This window comes from Lutjanus erythropterus, chromosome 7, assembly GCF_056507025.1.
Source record: "Lutjanus erythropterus isolate fLutEry1 chromosome 7, fLutEry1.hap2, whole genome shotgun sequence".
In the NCBI taxonomy this organism is placed as follows: domain Eukaryota; kingdom Metazoa; phylum Chordata; class Actinopteri; order Lutjaniformes; family Lutjanidae; genus Lutjanus; species Lutjanus erythropterus.
In genome coordinates this window covers 2,157,470-2,182,043 of record NC_139323.1, presented here as the reverse complement: position 1 = coordinate 2,182,043, position 24,574 = coordinate 2,157,470, and the positions used below count along the sequence as shown (strand labels likewise).

Genomic DNA, 24,574 nt, shown 5'->3' with positions numbered 1-24,574 from the left:
GCTCTCACGCTGACTTGACCATATCACTAAAGATTACAGTTAAAAAAATATTCTCAATTGGTCTCATGTAGCACATCTATGTTCATTATAAATGTGTTTTTTTCATATAAATATTTATAGAAAAAAAATTTTTTTTTCAATAGCTGCAAAAGTTTTTTTACACTCTAGTGTACTCTACATCTTCTTTTTTATATTAATATTTTTCTGGAAAAATCCTGATTTTATTTCAATATCAGGCCCAGTACCCTTTTGTCCTTTTCTTTCCTGTTACTTTGTCTGCCCTAAAGTTGGTAAGCAACTGTGATTTTTTTTTTTTTTTTTTTTTTTTTTTTTTTTATTATTATTTAAGTGCAGGACACTGTAAAAGTGCACGTCCAAACCATGTACAGCTGTGCATGTCATGAATGTTCTCCAGCATTTGCCAGCCTATGTCAAAAAATCCTGGGAAAACCCTGCTTGGATGTAGTGGACTTTTAGCTTCTTTTAGCTCATGACTTCAGTTTCAGCATGTACACACAGCTACCATCAACCTCATCTGCAACAGACAGAACTGAATAGCCAACAGGCATAGTTAGCCATGGTGTTAGGACCGAAATAGAGCTAAAAGGTAAGCGACTGTCATCAGTAAGCATCACTGTAGAAGTGTCAGGGACTGACGTTGACTTTCGAATTTCTGGGTCTTTTGTAGCCTGATAAGCTTGTTTATCCTCAGCCCCTAGTTCTCTCCCTAGTTCTAGCTCCATTTTAAGAAAGTCCCCTAGACATATAGATCAGGCTTAGCATAACTTATTTACTTTACAACTTACAAAGGTGCTAAAATACCAGTTGTTGCTTTTTCAGCTTGCTCTGCTGCCAATAAGTGGACAGATAATCAAATAATGCAGCTTCATTTTAAAGAAGCTGTATAATATAAAAATATTGCAGCCTACAGCTTCCTTGGTAAAATTGCTTTAAAATTTACTTTAAGTATCAAAAGTAAAAGTAACTATTCGTAATGCAGAATGTTCATAAGAGTTATGGGAATATTATCACAGATGCATGTAAGCAGCATGTCAGTGTTGTAGCTCGTCAAGGTGGAGGTGAATTCATTTATTTTACATAGTGTTGTGGAGTGGTAATATCTACAGCGTAGGTCTGTGCCTAAAGAGCCAACAGCTAAATGAAGTAGAGTGAAAAGTACAACATTACTGGTAAGAGTAAAAAGTTGCATCAAGAGGAAATATTTACTTAATTCTGCTTAAGTGCAACATTTAGTTTTCATCACTGCATCTGTTAAACTGTGGTTGATGTGTCCTCCAAGTTATTGAACAGCTCACATTCACACTGAATTAATGCAAATGAATTGCAGTGACACCTCTCGGCTGATGGGGAGAGAAACCGCAGAGGGCAATTTCAGTCTCTCTTTTTTTTCCTTCCTCATTCATCTATCCCTCTCTTTTCCCACCTTGTCCTGGATTTTCTCATTCAGCTCATAGAAGATAACATGTTCTGCCTCTTCTCCTCTGTGCTGTGGTGGAGCAGAGGGGCTGCTGGTGCGCAGCTCCATGGCTCTGAATCCATCTGTGAGTGCCTTCACTATAAAAGCCCTAAGCGGCTTATGGTGCTCTTATAAAAGACATGCATATCTGAAAGCCACCTCGCCTCAAGATTTTAGCAACATGCTGTTAGAGGCTGACCTATATGGGGGTTTGAAGACCAGCTGATAGCGGTGCATTAGGGTGGTAGCTGACAGTACTTTGAGCCAGTGCTTAATGCTGATATTCAGCAGTTTTAAAATTTGAGCTGTGCTATTCAGTGTTTACTAGAGAGTATTATTCTTATCAGGGCTGAACACATTCAATTTGAGGGTACAACAACTAGTATTTAACCAAAGATAAGTATTTTGTCATTTTTGAGTTGAGAGAACTCCATGGTAATGTGAGCTAGCTTAGTTCCTCATGCATTCAGTTTATTTATTTATTTTTTTTGCTCTGAAATGTAGTTTTCTGCAAATCCAATGTTTATTTTATGCTTGTTGCTGATTTTGACTGGCAACCACCTCTCTCTTTGGGATTTCCCATGGTAGTGATGTTGTACTAGTTCAATGCTAAGCATAAACTTGTCAAGTAGAATCCTGCACCAGGTCAGACACCCATGGGTACCTGGTGGGTGACCCACAGAAATGTTGTGCGATGGCTAAAAAAAAAATTATCTAAATTCACAGGCATTCGGCAGGAGAGAAAAATGAAGTAACACATACAATCAATGATGTGTTTCTTCTTTTACGCTGGAGAAATCAGAAATGAAAATGATTGTACAGTATTTTTAACCTTTATAATTGCTAATGCAGTAATATCAAGCCTAATCAGCTGGCAGGATTTTATTGTGAAAGCCTACAAGACAGCCTTTGATGCCACATCCTGCCAAACAATGGGAGGTCACTGTTTCATCTGACAGCAATGAGCACAGGCACTGCACCAGGTGAGAACACAAGTGAGTGACAAATGAGTGACTATGTGTGTGTTTAATCATGGGTGCAGGTTGGGTCCTGGAGGTCTTATTCGTGGTTGTGGATGGGTGCGGATTTGACCTGAAAATATTTGCAGGTAGCAGGTCTTCAGCTTTGCGGGTGCAGGCAGGGGGGTGTTGGTAAAACTGGACCCGTACAGAACTCTGTCATCAAACCTGGTAGCCTTCTGATGCCTCCACACTGGTGAGAGCTGTGGCCAGAGACATTCAGTTTGTTAAGATTGTCAGTCTGTCCATCTGTCCATCCATCCATCCCATTATTTTTAATGTTACATCAAGACCTTGAGGGAATTTCTTCAAACTTGGCACAAACATCCACTTTCTAATCAGTTCATTCTAAGGTCACTGGGAGTCCATCTCATTCTCATGAACACAGTATATCATGATGAAGGATGAACTGGTTGGATTTTGGTGTAAAGGATAAAATGATGAGATGATGACTTTTTATATCCAAAAGGTCAAAGGTCAACTTCACTGTGACATCATAATGTTCAGCTCCTCATCAGTCCTTTCTAAGTGAAGACAGTAGGTTTCTACCAGGAAATTATTCACTGGAATCTGGCCAATTTGGCCAGAAAATACACTTATTACCTTTTATTGAATTCCGTCAAAGGTCTTACAACATATGAGTCTGGACTGACATGGATGTAAATTGCCACTTGACTGGATGGCGGAGGCATACAACCATGAGGCAGTAATTCTTGTTTCCAATTAGAAGTACACCTTTAAAAGAAATAAAATAAAGAAGGACCTTGCTCAAGTCAGTGCAGCCTGATTTGATATGGTATGAGCAGTAGCATATTCTGACACATTACTGAGGCTGTTCTCTGACTTTATCACTCATCTCTATCTCTGCTAGTGTTAGCATGTCACACATAAATACATTTTATCATAAAATTAAAACAATTTGAAATATATATTCTTTCTAAATTTTCCTCCATAGGCTTCACCAGAGCCTTTTGATCTTTAAGTGGCTGCATTCTTCTTTCATTCTCTCTGGCTGTCCTTCTTTGTGCCTCCATCTTTATTTTATTAGCCATCTACAGGACTGAATGTGTCAGGGCTATCTTTGACTTCACTTCCTATGCAGGCTTCATGTTTTTCTGAAAATGCCACTTTCCATTCCGAGTGCCCTCTTCCTTCCTCCCTGCCTCCCTGTTTTTTTTTTCTTTTTTTTACTCCCGCCTTTTCCTTTTTCCCTCTCTCGGCACCTCCCACACTCCTTTTCTCACATTGTCATCTACCTCTCACACTCTCTGTCCTTTCTGTTTCCCTCTCGCTAAAATGTCATGCTTTCTCTGCGTTTGGTTTTTGCCACTCTGTTTTCATCTCTCACTCTCTGGGGTGCAGTCCTTCCTATATGCTAATAATGTCCCTGTGCTAAGAAAGGAAGCTGCTTAACCATTCACATCAGGACTCGGCACATGCACGCATGCATAAACAAACACATGCTCATACACACACACACACACACACACACCATCTTCTTGTGCCTGTGGAAGTGTGCGTCCCTCCCATCCTGTGGTGAGGTAGCACAGCCTCACCTCTTGTCATCCTCTCGAACTTTGTCTCTTGTTTTTTTCATTCACTAGAGGTCATTATTACAAACAGAAAAAAATCTCCCCAAATGTTATTTTTGGGTAATTGCTTACTTTGTCAAACTGCAACTTTGTACTTTGATTGTCCTCTTAAATACCTCAATTTTTAGTCCAATCATTGTGCTACGCTACGATTCAACAACCCTGTATTATTCACACTGTATTTCTGCAGTATTGCATGATTGCTATGCAATTGCTATGATTTTTTTCAAGTAGCAAAATCACTGTCTTGGATCTTAGTCAATGCTTTAACAAATTAATGCATCCTACTAAATTTATGCATATGTCTCTGTGGTTTGGTGTTTTCTTGAGGTAACACACCCATTTTTGTCCCTTTACACTCACACAGTACATCCTCAATTATGGTTCAATGCATTAAAAAAGAGGCAGAACCCTAAAGGAACTAATGGCAGTGTTTTAATTTGTCATATCACATGAATCATCTCTTGCCACAGAAAAAAAAGTCTTCCTGCCATTTTGCAATTTTGCAAAGTTAGATTCATGAGTAAAGATTCATTTTAAGATATATAATGTATTTTATTTCATAAGGAAACTGTTGATTAAAGGTAGTAAGTAAGGTAAGGTGAAGTAACCCTGTACCATCATGGATTCTAACATGATATTTTTGGAATTTTGTATTTAGGTTCATATACTGTTCAACCAATATAAGACAAGGTGTGAAATGCATTAAGAACTATTTTATTTCATTTGAAGTCAGAAGCAGTGAGCCAAGGATGCAGCAACACAACAAACGGTTATAACAACCTGTCTCACAAAAAAATATGACTCACTGTCTTGTTTTTGAGGAGGGTTCTGACAGGATTGTTGATGTTAAGTTTGCTGAAATATTCTGTCACTCTTCAACACATTCATTATATAGGCTGACAAACAAACTTAAAAAAAAAAAAGAGTTCAATTTGATTTTTTGAGTTTCATGTTTTTCAATCTCAAAGGTAAAAATTTTAAACTGTTATGGTAATTGAAAACTTTCCATTATTATTGTCAGAATTTTCTATTCATATTGTAAACAATAACCCTCTTTTTTTAATTTTTCACCACTATGGTACAGTGTTGCCTGAAGATCACCCTAAAATTTACCCTGAAAAATATTTTTTGAACATGTCTCAAATTATGTTTACTTGGTCTATTTTATGACTTTTTTTTTTCAACAGACATCATAACGCATACCACAGAGAGATACACAATGTTGAAGGTTTTTCTTTTATACATGCTTACACTCTTGAAATCACAATTTTATTTATTGTTTCTAACCTATTTACCACAAATCATTATATTTTTTCACAGGCATACTGTATATTGTGGCTTTTAAATAGTGTTGGCTTATTTTCCAATATATAATCTTTCTCTATAAATGAAAAGAAACTTGTAGAAATGTGAAAACTGCTGGAAATCTTACTGTTTTAAAACCATTGTTACACTTTTGTATTGTGATGTATTATGACACTTTTCAAATTAACCTGCACTTACAGCTGTATTACCCACACTTGACACCTCCCATATGCCAGCTTGCTCCAATCTTATTGTGTCTCTGGAGGAAGCTTTGTCATTTCCCCAACCCTCAAAGTAATTATACAAAAAAATGAACAGTCTTCTCTTGGTTTGACAGAAGGTGAAGCTGCCAGATTAGATGGTTGATCTTTTCTAAGATACCACTATATCGTTGCAGTGCGTCCTTGCAACCCAAATGTTGCTCACATCAAGGAAATAAACTCTTTTTCATCTCCATGTATTCATTTGGCAAACTTTTTGTCCAAAGCATCCAAAAATTAGAAATGAGGTACAGTCGAAACACAGTGATTCAAAGAGAAACATTTAGAATATAGCATCTCACAGTCAGAATATCATTAGTAGGCTTGTCAATAGGCATGCTACGATTCACTCAACTCACGATACAATTCGAATCACGATTCGAATCATGTACAACACAAAATTAATTTATAGGCAAATGACTGATTTTTTTTATTTTTATTATTTCTCTTACACAAATCCAGCCTTTTCCTTTTTAATAATACTGTAGTGTTTTCTCTTATGCTCTTTTCAATACAGTAGATTAGAACTAGCAGCAAATGACAAAAAAAAATTTATTAGTTCTCTTCTTTTTTTTTACAATTCTGTTTTTTTCTTATCCTCTTTATAAAAATGTTTCCACACCTTGGACGCTTTTCATTTCTCTCGCTCGCTCTCTGCTCGCTGGCTGCTGCACTGTTTGTTTGTAACCTGCATAGGCATGCTGCGCACCCCGACTTCCTGTTGTAGCTGGAGCGGCGCTAGCACGTCACACGTAGCGCCACATATAGTGACGCTGAACAAGAACGTAGTTTAACTCGAGTGCGCCCCCTGCTGGCCTGGAGGCGATTCGCGATTCATGGTTTAATTAAATCAATTCGAATCGTATTTAAAAAAATAGATTTACATCGATTTTTTGTCAAGTAAGAAATGGAATTTTGACAGACTAAATCTAGATGTATATTGCACCTACACATGAAAAAACTCTGGGTTATGGTTAAATAGTGTATAGCAGTGGTGCAATGCTAGGTTAATTTTACCCATTCCCAGCTGGGTTTTGACCCAGCATCTGAGTTACAGTGTTAATTTAACCAAGTACCCATGGGTAAAAAAAAAACACCCAACAGAAGGTTTGAATCAAAGTAACCCAACAGGAACATGACACTGACACTGGGTCAAAAAACATTGGTACCTGGTGTTAGGCTTTAACCCAGTGTTTTTCAACCCCATGTAATTTAATACTTGTCCAACTGTCCAGCTAGTAGACTTTTTTATCGCATGCTAGTTTTGTGTTATGTTGTTCAATGGCAGGGTAATAAGGGTCAAATATGTCAACCAATGCTCACAGGAATCTGTCATGTTTTAAAATCTTTCATTTTCAATGATATCATAACTTTGACAACAATTAAAGACAGACATGATGTTCATTATAGCACACCATCTCTGTCAATAAAGTTCCAATTCCATGTCAAACCAATTCATAAATGGAAACATGTTAATGCCAGGGAGGAATGTGGACAGTATGGAAAACACAACATGCTTTACAGAATAGTCAGCAAAAATATCAATTGTTCCAACAATTTACAACAGTAGGAGATTTCAGTTACAGGGACAATACATGCAGGGAATTTGAATTGGCAATGACTGAACTGAGGACAAAAATTAAAATAAACAAATAAATAAATAAACATGTAGCCTGTAAAATGTGTGAGAAATAAGGCCCGACCCAACCCGAACCCATCGAGTCCCATCGGTTCCTGTCAGGTTCAGAGACAGATTCAGATTTTTGAGACCGAATTTTATAGTCATTTGAATTTGGCAGGATGGTTAACAACGCGTATTCCTGTGGTGTGACAAACTCAGAACACACAAACTTTAAAAATAAGAACTTCTACTTGGCAATTCCATATGTTCCATATTCATTTTATACTGAGCTTTCCATGACATTCGCCGGATAATTTAAAACAACTCCTATTAGTGAGTTTTAATTAAAACGTAGTTGTTCACACCTGTGTTTCTCAGTTGCTGTTGTTCAATTAATTAACCTTTTATGTCATCAACTTATATAAAAAGCCAGTTTAAATGAATCATGTAATTCTGCCTCACTTTTCATTTAATCATTCAGTCATTTCTTAATTTGGTCAGTAGCTTGATTTTTCATTCAGTCTGTTGTGTCTTATTTGCTGACATTTCAGTGTCATTTTTGGTGCATTCTAGAGTAAAATACTTGATAATACAGCAGCAGTCAAGGCCTAATCATTTTTTACATTTTCTTAATTACAGGCCATTATGTATTCACTGCACAAGGCTGGAGTAGCTTGAGTAACAGTTTAATCACATCCACACCCACACATAGAAATCCTCCCCACTCCCTCACTGCCTTCAACCCGGCAGAAGGAGGTAATCTATACCAGCCTGCCCTAACAGGCAAATCTGTAAGGACAGCGACACAAATTAACACATGTTTGTGTTTGTGCAGAACAAGAAATATGAACGGCGGCTCATTTCATTTTTGAAGTTGACAGCATAATTTGATTTGTGCCGGGGGCGGGAAGGAGGGAGGAAATAATAGAGAGGAAGAGGAGAGGAGATTTGATAGACAAAGAAGTGGGGGCAGTAGATGAACATATAGGAAAATGGAAAGTGATGGATGGGTGAATGAATGGACGGATGAATAGATGGAGGAAGAGATAGGTGTTTTATACTGAGGTGTTTGAAATATTTGTAAATGTCTGACAGGGGTGGGGGTGTATATAGCGTTTACCATGAAATATTTACATTGATAGATACCTGTGACTTACAGCCTGTCCCATGCTATGTTAACCAGGAGTCAGGCTGTCTGAGGGGCAGGGCCAAAAAAACATAAGAGCACCAGCTGTATGTGGTTTGGTACCAGCACACTCAGTCAAGAGAGCACTTGACCACGTTTCGTCCACCAGGAGGGTACTTTACTACATTCTATCCAGTGGATCGGCACTCTAAAGGGCACTTCTCACATTTTGTCGGACCAAATAAATAAGGGTGCCGGCTGTATGTAGTTGAGCACCAGTGCACCGAAAGTCAAAATGTAATCTACCATGTTTCACCCAATGGAAGGGCACTTTAGAGGTCACTTTACCACATTCTATCCAATGGAAGGACACCCTTGAGGGCACTTTATTATATTTTGTTGAGTGGAAGGGCACTCTAGAGGGCAATTTAACAAGTATCATCCAGTGGTGGGACACATTAGAGGGCAATTAACCAAGTTCCGCCCAATGGAGGTGCACTCTACAGGGCACTTTACTAAATTTTGTGCCCTGGAAGAGCACTTTATAGGGCACTTTACCACATTTCCTCCACTAGAAGAGTACTTCAGAGGGCACTTTACCATGTTTTTTTTTCCACTTAAAGAACACTCTAAAGGTACTTTACTATGTTTTTTCCACTTGAAGGGCAATCCAGAGGACATTTTACAATATTTTGGAAGGGCAGTTTAGAGGGCACTTTACCACGCTCTGCCCACTCGAAGGGGACCTCGACAGGGTACTTTATCATATTTTGTCTGCTGGAAGGGCACTTTAGGGGGAACTTTACCATGTTTTGTCCCCTGGTTTAGCAGTTTACCAGGTTTTGTCTACTGCAAGTGCACCCTAGAGAGCACTTTACCACATTATTTTAAATATTGGGCCACTCTGGAGGAAATTATCATGTTTTATTTGCCATATGGGCAACAAAGAGGGCACTTCTGCAGCATTTCTAACATGTGGGCACCAGCGTGTGTGTCTGTGTCTATATACATGCATGTGTGCGTGTGTGTTTGTGTGTTCTAACAGCCGGTGACTAACAAAGCATTACTTGACTCTGATCTTATCTATCCTTACATATTGTGATATTTTGCAATATTCACATAGACGAGCTTCTCATTAGCACCCAGCACACTGCCACCAGGTTATTTCTCTGCCCACCATCAGCTACAAAGATTATTATGACAGAGTTTGAGTGATGAGGATCTGATCAAGACACACACCAACACACACAGACAAATTTACCACCCTCTGCAGGTGTGTCGCTGGGGTCTTATCTTTCTCTCTCTCAGGTTGTATTATTTAAATGGACATTTAACTTCTGTGGCGTCGGTTTACTTGCAGAAGATAAGTAGTGCCTTTCAAATGCTAATGTAGATACTAACACAAATATGCACACACACACACATTAATGCAACAACTTTCCCTGTAACTGACTCAGTTAGAGGATTACGAAGGTAAAAAGACTCAGATATTTTATCCTTTCAGTTGTCCGTATCAGTGCGTCTAACAGTTTTGTAGACACACATTTATGGGGACGTCTCTGTGAATTGTCACTTGTCCTTTGCCCATAAAAAAACAGTTATTGTGTTCTGTCTTGGGTTGTTGTGGGATCTCTTAAGCCGGAGATATTGCTTTTTAGTACATGTTTGCATGCCAATGATGGCTCCCTCATGTAGGCCTGACCTGCATCCACAAGATGCAATGCACACTCTAACAGCAGGGGCAGGAGTAGGGGCAGGAGTAGGGGCAGTATGGAGACGCAACAGGGTCAGTAGGTACACCAGCAGTGACAACAATGATGAATTTTTATCTTAACAATGGATAAATTGAGGATCCATGATGTGAAAGTGGTCACTTGAAACGATGAAGCCACAGAGGCTTATTATTTTCAGAACATTGTTTTGGTTTTCCATCCATCAAATTTGGCTCTTATGAGCCTCATTTCGATCAACCAACCCTTCTGGCCCAGCAGCAAACAGCAAATAAACAAAGTTAGCTGGTGAACACAGTGGACCATTTAGCAACTTGAGGTCATTTCTTTTCTTCTTGGTGGTGAAGAACAAAACAGAGCTAAAATGAAAACTGGTCAAATGGCTGGAAACAGGAATCCAAGCAGGTGCTTTTTTTATTGTGTCTGCTGAATGTGTCAAAAGTTTGTTATGTGTTAGCTGTAAAAGTTTTCTAAAATTATGAAATGTCAGTGCTGTTTTTTTTACAGAAACAGAAAAATCAGTTACATCAACTTGATGTTGGGCTAACTTTATCCTTTCTAACATCTGTGTCAAGTGGTTCCTTTAGATGAAATTATAATTTACACACAAGAGTACGCAAGGGTCCGTGTGCATCATCAGGCAGTGTACATGGGCCTCTACGTTACAACAAGCTACGTCAGACTGTCTACATAAGAAAATGTCACCTTGCAATTACCTTAGACTAATAACCATTATGTGTTTTGTTTTTTGTTATTTTCTGCTTCATCTGAACCATTTTTGATATGATTGATTGGGTATGGTCAAAGTTCAAATACAACATTTTGTACAGAGAAGCATAAAAGCACAGCTGTTTCTCTCAGTTTTGAGAAAACTGAGAAAGACATTTGAGGATTAAATTTTTTTTGTCACGAACTGTTTTCTTGCAACGGATGACTTTACATTGCTACACATCAAATTTTTATTATTTTCTGGTCACATATTTCATATATTCTGATGATAATACACTCATAATACTTTTTAACACCGATCCACACTTTTTAACTGTCACCGTACAAACAGGGCACACCTGAAAATGAGAGCTCGCTCTGTGTTTGTCCCCAGCGCTGTCTAAATAAAGGTTGAATGAGTGAATATCCTGTAGCTCCGTATTCATTATTTCCAGTGAGAAATGCTTTGTGCCTCATCAGCATATTCCCCAGCTGGTTGCCCTCGGCGTGCCGTTGTCTTCGGGGTTGTTGTATGGAGGGAGCAGATATAGATGGAGCGCTGCTGAGGCACTGTAAATATTTGGAGCTGCTGTTGCACCATTTGTTTTAAGCAGACAACCACAGACTGTAGGGCAGGGAAGAGTACGAGCAGCGTACTAGAGATAGTGAGATGATGCTGTGAGCATGTTGTCGTCTTTATTAAACATTGCATATGATCCGGGCTACAGGAAATTTATTATAGCCGATCAATATTTTTCATTATTATTTGTCTTTGTCTGGGGGAAAAACTAAAACTAATTTGTGCGCACAACTCGTTGAATAATTTCATACGTTAAGAACCGTTTACTCAGTGCTACTCATGTCAACAGTTTAATGTCTTCTGTAGCTTCAGGCAGAACTTCATGAAGTATGAAAAAAATAATGTCATCAAGGTTCTCAGCCTGAGTTTGGAGACGACACACTGTTTAACAAAAAGGCTCACACCAGTGCTCCTGTATGAGGTTTGGGCAGAAGACAGAAAGTCAGGAAATCTGGATTTTAAGACTTGTTTTAAGACCTTCTCCATCATTAAGCAGCTATAATCACACTGTCATAATCATGTGACAGTGTGAAGGGGGTTGCCTACAAAGAATTTTCACCTCAATCTGCACCTCTTCCCAGCTTCACAATCATTGATGGTGAAATTCAGCTTGTTGTTTGGCTATGTGGTCACAATTTTACTGTTCTGATTCTAAATTCCCACTTTTACTCCACTTGCTTTGTACCATTGAAGGGAAAGCAAAAGTTAAAATTTTGATATTTTCGATTAAAGCTATTTAATTTTTCAGGCATTAAAAAATATGACAAATCAGGTTTGCAGCTCAACTCAAGCTTATCTAAAAAATAAAATAAATTATCTCAACTAAACATTATAGATCAGAAAACCCAAAACTCGAAAATGTATTGTAGTACGTTGCCTTGAAATTTTAAGTTGTCTCAAGTTTTTTTTTTTTTTTTTTTTTACAGTGACCGGAGACAACTATTGGACATAGGAATATGCAAGCAGAGATGATGATGATGTCAATAGCTGTGTTTCTAGCAATATATTTTATGTGCATAAAGTATTGCTTTGATTAAAATGGCAAAATTCCAAAAAGTTTTTGGTAACTTTTAATGCACTAATGCGCTCATAGATGGTCAAGGTAACAGCTTTTGTTTTTTGTTCTTGTACCGTTTATTAATGCAGCCTATCAAATTATAATAAAACTACTAACTACTAACTACTAACATGACCTGGTTTATTTAGTCCAAACTAGTTGATGGAAACAGCCTAATTCACATTTTCCTTTCCCTTTTTTGATTTCAAAAGTCAGAAGTGACAATTAGATGGTTGTGTTCACAACTTCTTCACTTCCCCAAAGTGGCCAAAAGAAACAAATGAAGTTATTGCAGGTGTAAGTCATTTTAGATCAGAGCAGATAATGTGCATTCCCCAAAAAGGAAAAAAATACCTCTGACACCTGCCTGGCTGTGTGTTTGTTACAATAAATTATTTCTTTATTAAAATATAGACAGCCAGTGTTTTCTCCATTGTTGGTCAGGAATCCATAAAAAAAAACAAAAAAAAAAACTGCTATTAACCTAATTTTCCAAACTTCAGAAATTAAACCAGCCTTTTTTCGTGTATTTGGAGTACATGCTGAAATCATCATGAAGCTCGCCCATGAGCTCGCTGAAGCATGTACAGCTATGCTCTGCAAAACCACCACACCCATCCAGGTGATATACCAAGTTTTTAGGGAGCCCTCTGGTTGTCACCCTGCTGTATGCAACTGCTCACCCATATCCTCATCCATATTTCCTCTGTGCTGTTTCAAAACATTTTTCACCTTAACAAGAATTATATTCCTGTGAATACATAGAAGGAATTTCATCTTACTTTCCCATTGTACTTTGGGGGAATATTATATTTTAACATGAACTAAATAATTTAACAAACTGAATTTGAATTCCAAACTATAGGCACTTTAACACTGCTACCTCAGACACTGTCTGCAGGCACTGAAATACGGAAAATGTCTATAAGTCTTTTGTCATTCGGAAAACACAATCACATATCTGCTAAATATTTTCCCTCCCTCTCTGTCTCTCTCCCTCTCTTTTTCTCTATTGCTCTGTCTTCCAGCTCCACCGTCTTGTCCTCTGTGTGCTTGTTTATCTACTGTAGCTACATTGTCAAACTCTCTTTATCCTCTACTCGAACTTCCCCTTCACTTTGCTCTCTGAATTCAGCATTTTCTTTGATTTCTCTGACTGTAATAGGCCACATCTTCCGCTACAGTTTACCTGCTTCAGTGCCAGTGTTTTCCTTTTTCCTTTACTGTTCTTTTTCATTCTGTCTTTCTTGACATCAGGAGTCAAAAGGACAGATAGTGAAAGAGAGGGAGAACAGAGAGAGGATTATGGTATACAGACCATGACTGTGAAAAATAGATGTGTGCAGAGAAAGAAGTATTAAAAAAATCCCATCTTTCTCTTCGTCTAGCGTTCTCTCTCTGGTTCAACAGAGATAGCAGGGATAAAAGCTGGATTCCTGGATCAGGGTTCACCTTAATATTGTCATCCCGGGGAGCTTAAAGGCCGAGCGGCCGTATCACAGTCTCAGTGATCACGGATGGTGGCTTTTAGCCAAACCTGAGACATAGACACATATGATCTATCCTACACAGGGGAGGAAAATGGAGCGTGTCGGGCCTCATAGTAGCTGAAAGGCTGATAAAATGCAAAGATGTGGGCATTGCAAACTCACTGTGGATGCCATGCAGCACTAAGCAAACTTTTGTTGTAATGTTGGATTAAGTTTTATAATTATAATAATAACTTTATTTATGTAGCACTTTTAAAAACAATGTACAAAGTGCTTTGACAGACAAAGCAGAAGTGCAGGATACCCAGGAGGCAATATGACAACAGAAAGGCAGCAAAATGAGGCCAAACAGAAGCAAGACAAAATTAAGCTGTAAAACTAAGACACAAGCAAAAGACAGAAAAACATAAAATAAATAAGACAAAAGAGTAAAAGAGAAAAGAACAAGAAAACAAGAAAAACATGACAATAAGAAAAAATAAAAATCATGGGAAAAGAATGCAGAGACAACATTGCATGATGTTGTCTATTCAGTATAAATAAATAAAGGTAATCAAAGGGATATTAAGATCACCTAATGTCAATATCAATAAATACAAATAAAAAGAATAAAAACATTAATATATATTGAAAAGACACAGATCAGCAAGTCTAAGGCTGCATACTGGTTCACACAGGGTTAAATTTTCAGCACTGTAACTTGGGAGCAGACCCAGACAGGCTTTAAGAGCGACCAGTAAAATCTTAAAATCAATTCTAAAACACTCAGAGAGCCAAAGGAGGGAAGGCAGGACTGGAGTGATGTGATGTCATCTTTTAAAACCAGGAAAACGCCAAGCTGCTAAAATTCTACACCAGTTGGAGATGGGAGAGTGATTTTTTTTTTTTTTTTGTTTATTTATGGTTCATTTTTTAAAACCCCTTTATTGCTAATTTGTTAGCTAATGTCAGCACCTCCCAGCTTAAAGACAGGGACCCCCAAGTGGGTTTCAAGATAAACCTTAGTGGTCACAAAGTGGTCTAAAAAACAAGGGGAAATAAATGGAAAAAAAAAACATATGGATGCAAAGTTATGTTTATTTAATTTAGTTATTACGTTCTTATGTTCTGATTTTATATTGCGGCATGCTTAAGAGATTTAACCTTTGAAGACTTTACAAACTATCAAGGGTTCAGAAGTCAAAATGGAAGACAGTGCCTTGTGTATTTTTTTTACATTACTCTTTCATAACAACATATTATTATAAACATATAATTAGAAAATGTTTGTATATTTCCATTATTTTTTATAATAAATCACATCAATGAGTATCAGTCCACTTGCTCCATGCTGTGCAGGACTCTATTAAAACAACTTCAGCTTACTTTCTGTTAATTACATTTTTCAAACAAATAAGTCTAAATGTGATTTTCAAAAATGCAATTCTGTTGGAGAAATATTAGATTATTTATTTACCAGTTTTGCTGTATACGCAAAACTTTTTATTCCACATGTGAATAGTCCAAGCCAACATGATCCTGCCTGTGAATGAATGTTTTAAACCATGTTAAATGTGTGGGGGGTTTTCATGTTTAATTAAAATGTTTGTCACATAATATAACATCAAGTCTGCCTATACACTACCCAGTAAATGTGTGTTTTATTATTGTAGAATACCATTCTAATCAGTAACTAAAAAACTTCTAAAAGTCCCCAAATTTCCCCCCAAAAAAATCCATAGGACCTGACCAGATCTGAAGACTCTGGGACATTTTGGTGTCCTCTAATCCAGTCAGGATGGTCACATTTAAGCCACGTCAAAGGTTACAGTGTTTCAAATGCTACAGCAGATGTTTCAGTAGTGAAGTAGCACTTTGTTCCTCTCACCACACTGTTTGCTAACATTCATCTCCTGACACTTGCTATCAAGCTCACTGGCAAAATCTAACTGTACTCCAGAGATCAAAATTCTTTCTTCCTTTCTCAACACTCCTCCTAATCATCTGCTCTCTTTTGTTGTTGTGTGTTTTTTACAGCAGCTCCAACCCTCATTCAGTCCTCACACATTACTACTGTACACTGTGTTTGTGATATCACAGAGAAGCCCACTCTTTTTTTGCTTTTATTAGCCCGTTTTGTCTCATCATCCTGTACTCCTGGATCACTGCCTGGGGTGACAGTCATTATGATGATCACAGCTATAAAACGATGGAAGTATAGGACGTATGTGTGTTCCTACTGTAACATTATGAACCGGCCTTCATTATGGAGCCAACAAAAACATGTTATTTGAAATTGAGAGGTTCAGGTGCTTCACGTGAATGTTAGTCAGCGTCGGCGGTGGATGGATGACTCCATGCATGTAGGCAGTATTTTATCATGCCAAGCAGCTTTACTACCACGTCCACTCCCTGCTAAGAACCAAGTGTCAGTAAATCTGTAAAATATCTATTCTGGTCTATACTGCTGCCAAGGCTAAGAGAGCAGTATCCATGAAGAGTGAGTGAGTACTGCAGCTTCTTTTTTGTTTGAGCAGCTACGATATAAAACATAAAGGAAATATTCCAAATTATACATTCTTAGAAAAAAAATGTGTTAACTAGAACCATATATGGGTCTTCTGCTTCTCACCATAGGAGAACACTTTTTGGTTTCTGGTAGAACCTTTTATGAAGGTGGCACAAACCTCAGTGAGGGCTTTCCCACCAACATGGAACCAACCGTGTTCCAGTTCCTGCATCTAGTTTTGACCCATTTTGAGTTTTATCTTCAAAAATTAACAATTTCTGAACCAGAAGAGTTGGTTCCTTAGCTGGAACCAAAAATAATCAAAAATAGCAAGTTTTCCTTGGGAACCAAAGTGGGCATATGATGTTCTAAAGATTATTCTGCAACACCCTCTACTGATGAGCATTTTATAATTCAAGAGTTTCATCTAAAACCCACCTATTAGGGACCCTTTCATATTCCAAGGGTTTCACCGATAACTCTTTTGTCTTCCAGGGGTTTTACAGAGAACCATATTGGATTCTAAAGATGTGGTTAAAAAATATATTAAATCTCTTATATCTTAGGGGGTTAATTTGTTTCTTTAAGGTTTTTGTCTTAAGTCAGAATTAAAATGAGATTTAAATGAGAGTAAGAGTTAAAGAACTTGAATGAGCGATACTAGCAAATGGTGTAAATCAAATTTGCTTGTGCTTTGTTTACTTCTGTGCTTCTTGTTTCTCAACATGTCTGCTGTGGGGGGGGGGGGCTGCCCTGCTGCCCTGCTGCCCCACCACTGCTGCCGTACTAATCATTCTTCCTGCCTCGCTCTTTGTGATTGCCAGCCCATCCCTGCACTGCAGCTAAATTGAATCAATTAAAATCTTTCTCGTAGATGGCTGCTGTTGCTTCCACAAGATTAAGCTTTGATCAAGAAACACACAAATAAATAAATAAGCCAGTGGAAGGGGAATAGAAAAGGAATGAACTCAATTAAAAAGTCAGCCGAGGGACGTGCCTGTCTGTGGGCATTGATGTGGGTGTGCGAATGCAAATGTACTGTATTTGTTTGTGAGTCGATCTATACAAACTTACAAACTGTATGAAGTTGTGCACGTTTGCAGTGTCTCAGTGGTGTAATGTGTGAAGCACATGCCTGCAAGTGTCAGAGAGAGAGAGAGAGAGAGAGAGCTTATGCGCAGCGGGTTGCTACTTGTGAACTGATGAGATTGTGAGAACACATTAACAAACTGTTTTTCTTCTTGTGTGTGTGTGTGTGTGTGTGTGTGTGTGTGTGTGTGTGCGTGTGTGTGTATGTATCCTCTATATACTTCTGTCATAATTTCTTGAAGATACATTATCAAATTAGGCCTACTCCACATTTCCCATCAATTTAATATTAAGTACCATTCAAATAATCTCTATAAGCATATGAATGCAGAGTCTGTACACTGTAAAAATAAACTACTTAATTAAACTTACAACAAACCATATAATTACAGTGATAATCAGGTAATGGGAAAAGAACAGTTCATGTCACTACATTCCTATATTATTTTTTACAGTGTAAGGGACAGAATTTTTGTATCAGACAAGCTCTTGTTTCTGTTTGTAGGCTGAGTGGTATTGACCAATCAAGTCTGAGTGTGTTTTGGTAGCATGCAGGTTTACAGTATAAAATGCTACACAGTGCTAACATGGTGATGGTGTAATCTTTACATGTACATCTTAGGTTAGTATGTCAAACACAGTACTGAGGCTGATGGGACTGTGAATAGTCATAAATCAACTTTTAGGAAAGTCAAATTTTGACCTGATGATGGCACTAAATGGAAGGGCAGGGGATTATGTTCAGCCTGGGAACACAAACATCTGTTCCATAGCAATCTATCCTGTAAATGTTAAAACCTTTCAGTGTAAAAGTGGTGGATCAGGCAACTGACTGCCGTAGTGTCAAGACTCTAAAACAGTCTCTGCCTCTGGTATGATGCAGCATTAAACAAACAAATATTTATTTTTGAATGACTTTGTATCTCTGGTTGGAGTGCTTAATCTGAACCGATTCAAATGACACATAACACTGTGAGTTCTCCAAAAGAGGCCTGTAGAGAACCAGGCCTTTATTTGAAACAGGCTTATATTTAAGACAGGCAGATTTCATGTTTAATTGTCTTGTCTGCTGCTGTTGATGGTGATTAGTGTGAATGTAACCTCAAACTTCTTTCATATTTACTTGTTGTCTCAACACATTCAGGACTGTGTACATTTGCACAGCACTGATTCCATCAGTACAAAGTCATGTCATACTCACCCCTCTGATGCTATGAGTTTTAATTCCACTTGTATCTGCTTTGCAATTTTCATTTTGTTGTTTTCATGCATTTATTTTTTGCCACTGATTGGCTCCTGTCAATGACACTGAAAACTTCCTGCACAAAATTTCAATGTTGTTCAGCAGCCAAAAGGACATATTTTCTCCCGTTTCCGCAGGTCTTTTAATGTAAATCAGAGTTTTACTGACAGTAGCTTAACAGTGGAGAAAAGAACTGTGAAGCAGAAGTGGTTGTAATTAATTGACTTGAACAAATGGTATTTATTTTAAAAAGGAACACTCAGAGCAGTAGATTGGGAAGAATAGCCTAACTCTGTTGTTGTACTGATGGGATTAGTACTGACAAAATACAATTACACTGTATCTCAATGGTTTGTAGGCCTTTATTTGTTCATACCAAGGAATTTACTATATATATAATTGAGGGGGGTTTTTTATCGTAAAGATGTAAATGCACAGTATTTATTCACAGAGAAGTGATGACATCATTCCTTTCTGCAGCCTATTACAGGGGCATGCACCTCCTCAGAGGCATTATACTGCTGGTGTCTCTATACATGTGGCCTGAATGCATCCCTGTGGAAATAATCTGTAGTGTTGACTGGCACTGCGTAATGAGCTCTCCATTTAGTCACAGAGCGGGACAGTGGTGACAATGAGAATGTAAAAGACGACAGAGAGGGAAATACATGAGCGTAGTGGGTGGAGGGGGTTCATGGGTGGGATTGGTGGGTGTAGGGGACTCCCTGGACGCCTGCAGCAGGTAATGGAGCTTTTAGTATGGAAATCAGAGGGAGAGGGAGGTGGCGATGGCAGCAGTGGTGGGGGTGGTGGTGAGGGTGTTGGACACGAAATTGCTCTAAAAGACCAGAGCTGTCCTGTGGGTATACTTGTCTCGTCAGAACATTCATACCTCTGTAGCGCTGGATCTTTATGCAGCTGCATTGACCAGGAGTACCTGAGAGCTTTAATTGGACAGGGACATAACAAGACAGGGTGTGTAGCAGGAGGTAGAGTGACAAAAACACTGGGATGCAGAGGGAGGGGCTTTGTTGTGAAGTAGGTTGGTATATTGTGATTATATGGGAACTCGTAAGGCACACTTCAGCACAGGTATATGTAATACTTGCTAATGTATTTTATCAGACCAAAGATTTAATGTATGAATGAATATTTGCATTTTTAATACCAGTACATTACTATGTTGTTAGTTTTTCTTGGTTATTACAACTTGTGACTTATCGTTTTAGTTTTAGCCATTGGTCCTATTGGTGATAACAGTCTCCTGATATTGTGTTTGCGATATGATTTGCAGTAACAAAGTCACTGTTAATTTTTCCATCATTTTTCTTTTTTGAAAAAGATAACTTAAAATGATTATTTTATGTGGGTATTAGTACCAAGAAAAATCTTTTTCTTTTTTACCAAGTCTTTAGTATGTGCTATGTAGGCCAGGACAATAATATTTCATTTTAAATAGTATTTTGACACACGATTCATCTTTAACAAACATTGTGAATCTCGTGATTTGAAGATTGCAGCATAACATGTAATATAGTGATTCTGATATAATTGCAATAAATTGTTGTACCGCTGTACTGAGAACATGACAACATTAGTAAAATGAATTGTGTTGGGGAAAGACACACAACTCCCCAAGGTTAACCAGTCTCATTAGAAAATGAAACCTGGTGAAAAGTAAAAGTTTTATTTAGACTCATGTCCAACTTTGACCTCAGGCCTGGTGCAGGGATAACATTACTGAGCATGATGTTAAAAATAGCAAAAGGGCTTTTTTTTCATAAAATAATATTAATTCATTTAATAGCCTCAGAAAGGCTAAATAACAGCAACATAAGGCTACTGTTTTAAAATCAAACACTGCATTTACCAGCAGAGTGCTAAATATTTTTTGAACTTATGAATGATTCTGTATCAAAAATCAGCAGGGAGAACCATGGGGCTTGCAGTTCTCCATGGTTCTATGGTAGCGCTGTCCATGGTCCTGAAAGTACAGCAAAGCAACTGTCACATGTATTTCTCTTGATAATTTTTGCTGTTTTTGCTTTTCATATAGACACATAAATCAAGGTGGAAAAATATATAACTGAGGGGTCTAAGCCCTTAAGATCCCTCATGGTGGGGGCCCGTCTGACTCATTATGACTTCAATGACTTCAGAGTTGTCATAACCAACACAAATTATGGTCAAAAATACAAAAAAAAGAAAAAAAAAACATGACTTAATTTAATTTACTTCTCTACAATATACATTTATATCCCCGATAGAACCATCACTTATAATGTGGCCAACATGTGACCATTTTGGAATTTCCACCTTTATCACAATATAAAAGACCTTAAGTCAAAACTGAGTTTCAGTTTCACCATCATAACAGTTAATGCAGGGAGATAAAATACATCATGAAGCATATCCATCAGGCATTAGAGGTGGATTGTAATTATAAATGGCCTTTTAATTAGGATAGAAATGTGTAGAGTGACAAAAATAAATTCTGAAACTGGTCTTTTGAATTTTATTACTTTGGCTCTTTTTTGGCTCTGAAAATAGAAATGGAACATCTGCTTTGTTTGGAACAACTGAAAGGATTTGAACATTGTTTATTTTCTACAGTATATTCATACATGCTGTCATCATCATCATCACCATCCTACTATAAGTTTTATTTGGTGCTGGATCACAGATTTAGACATATCTCTCTCCAAAATGGGTCTGTCTGTGTTATATTTAGCGTATCCACGCTTTAAGTGGCTCTACAGGGTAATAACTCTTGTTTTATTACAGCAAATTATTAAAGAGCCAGGCTTGTTGGTTTTCCTTGTACAACAGAGAAATGTGCCTCGTTATCTACTAGCAGTTCTGCTCTGCTGGTCCAAAAGTAGATTTTTGTTTATTTTATTTTAATCAAGGAGATCAAAAAGAAAATGAGTGAAAAAAATACTGTAGCTATGTCCCTGGTGGTCCTCACTTTCCGTTTCATTAAGGGATAATTAACTGCAAACCCATGAATGTAAAAGTTTTTTCTTCCACATGACAAAAATAAAACTCCAACATCACACACTGTATAATACTGCACTGAGGTCCAGCTCAATTCATGCTGGTGTTCACTTTTCCCGATTTTCTAATTTTCCTTTATCTATCCAAGTCGACATGTGATTGAAGTGTAAAGGTAAAGTCAGTGGGGATTCTTGGGATTCTGATAATTACATTTTATCTTCATCAAGAGTCTACATTTGGTTACAACGTTAGGGAGATGCATTAAGCGGGCCTGCGGATCTTCCCTCAGGAAATTCTGAGCGTCAAAACTTCATTTCCTGCATTCTGGTGAATTTTAATGAACCAAAATGGGCCTTTTTCTTCACCTATTTATGGTGAAAGTGTTCATGTAATGGAAAAAAAAACTACATTCAAGCACCAAGTGACAATTAAAAATGTAATGGAATATACTGAAATACTTCCCTCATGCATTCTGTATTGCTTTCAAATATTTATTTAGATCATATTCTAACATCTATCACTGCATAAGAGAAACAGATGATCCAGATGTTCAGCCCCATAAACGCCTGTAAACATCAGTAATTTGTGTTTCACAGCTGTTTACAGCTTGGGAAGTCTGCGCTCACCTGTGCAATAAATTGTTGGAAATGAACCACTGACAGTTGTGATATTCATCATTGTCAAATGTATAAGCTGTATCAAATCACATATTACCATTGGGTTGACTGTCTTTTGACAGCTGCTGTGTAGCTAATGCTAAATTAGCTCATCTGCTACTAAGTTAACTAACTAGCAAGCTTTAATTATGGGAGGATTAGTTAACAACATTTCTATTTTTTGTATTATTTTTTGATAATACAGGGAAACATAGTGACATTGTGTTGTTGATGATCCCTGACCCACCTCCTCATCCCATCCATTAATGTCCAACAAGAAAAGAAAAACAACAAAAACAGTATAGAATTTCCACAAAGACGCCTAATAAAAGACCAATATATAAATTACACAAAGGCAAGAAAGAAAAAATAGACATAGAATAACATTAAATCAAATAATAAATTATCCATTACATGCACTGTATACTTAGAAAAAAAGAGGGGGGTTAAAGTGCTGATTAAAGTAATTACAGATAATTTACAAAAGTAAAAATAAATAAATAATAGGGGAAAAAACATGAAAAACATTACTTTAACATTTAACATTTAACATTAGCGTCCATCACAACATAGCTGGTTGTGAGACTTTTTGATAGGAGGACCTCCTCTTCCTCCTCCTCCTCCTCCTCCTGTCTAGCTCCTCTCTGCTTATCAACTCTGCTGCTGTATCTTCTTCCCATTTTATGGCAAATTGCTGGTGAGGTTTCACACTGCCACCACCCACTTTATCAGAGCTATTGTTGTATCTATTAGATGCATCCCAGCAGTTCTTCAAAAGTAAAAGTTTTGTGCTGCTGTATTGTTTTTATTGGAAAGAAAAATGCACCTGTTCTAAATATTAGGGGATTGTGTCCCCTGCATCCCCTCTGAAATCTACACCTATGACTTTTAATGAGAAAATTACAGACAGAAAAGATTCAGCTGTGATGTTTCATGGCAAATGTCCTCAACTCCTCTCCTCTGTCCTGTCCTCTTGTCACTCTTCATCTCTTGTCTTTTTCACTGAGATTAAAATGGAACGACTGGTGGTTTATATTAGCTGTTGTTTTGTTCCTCACTTGTACCCTTTATCTCAAATCAATACGTTATTTGTTTGGAACTTGTATATTTCTACATTAAATCATTTTGGTCATCAAAAGATATTAATTTCCTATTTATCAAAATAATCCCTGTCCCAATCATTTGTTCATTTGAGCAGTGTTTGGTTACACCATTACAATTCTCTTGCTTTCACTGATGAGAAATCAAAGCATATCTAATCAGGAAACCAGAAAAAAGTCATTTTTAGTTGGAACTCAGCCCTCAGACACTAATAATCATAAAAATAAGGATGATAACAATCTCCTCTGTTCTTTGTCCTCTTGCAGGCTTCCTGAGTACAGGTGACCAGGCAGCCAAAGGGAATTATGGTTTGCTGGACCAGATCCAGGCTCTGCGTTGGACCAGTGAGAACATTGCAGCCTTCGGCGGCGACCCGTTACGTATCACTGTGTTCGGCTCAGGTGCCGGAGCTTCCTGTGTCAACCTGCTCACGCTGTCTCACTACTCTGAGGGGAACCGCTGGAGCAACTCCACCAAAGGTAAAAAAAATCACTGAGGAATTCACACAGGATCTTCATGTGTATTTAAGTATATATGCAGTATTCCTGCATGTGCACCTGAGGAGTGTGACACAGTGTGGGTGTCTGGTGCAGAGGATCCCTGGAAAGGGATAAAAGGTGTTGTACTTTATGTAATGAAAAATGTTGGGGGATGAATATCATGTTTTGTATGAATGTAAAAATTCAACCATTGCTGAGTATAGAAGGAGGTACCTGACAAATTTTTAAATCAGGAGCAGTCATTTCCAAAGACTTCATCAGAACCAAATTTTTAAATCAGGAGCAGTCATTTCCAAAGAGCAGTCATTTCCAAAGACTTCATCAGAACCCACAGGTGGGTCGTGAGAGGTTTTATTTGGGTCCCCAAATAAATAAAAGACTTTGGAGGAAATTCTGCAAATTGAAGCATTATAAATGTGAATATTGTTTTCCTGATGACAGGAAAAAATAAAAACCTGTTAATTCCATCTAAATGCAGCTATTTTGTCTCATTTATGAAGTAGGCTAAAATGTCCTGTATTGTTTTCCTGAT

At 37.7% G+C, this 24,574-nt stretch overlaps 1 protein-coding gene across 11 annotated transcripts in view; it reads left to right on the top strand.

Annotated features, from left to right (window-relative positions):
- Positions 1–24,574, top strand: part of nlgn1 (neuroligin 1) — a 421,649-nt gene that overhangs the window by 381,438 nt on the left and 15,637 nt on the right. For 8 of the 11 annotated variants that reach the window (XM_084722376.1, XM_084722369.1, XM_084722375.1 and 5 more), the window contains one exon: positions 23,809–24,000. In XM_084722376.1, the coding sequence (XP_084578502.1) occupies positions 23,809–24,000 (192 nt within the window). Of the gene's footprint in view, positions 1–23,808; positions 24,022–24,574 lie in introns of all 11 variants that reach the window. The other 3 variants (XM_084722367.1, XM_084722368.1, XM_084722365.1) reach the window with 1 other exon arrangement.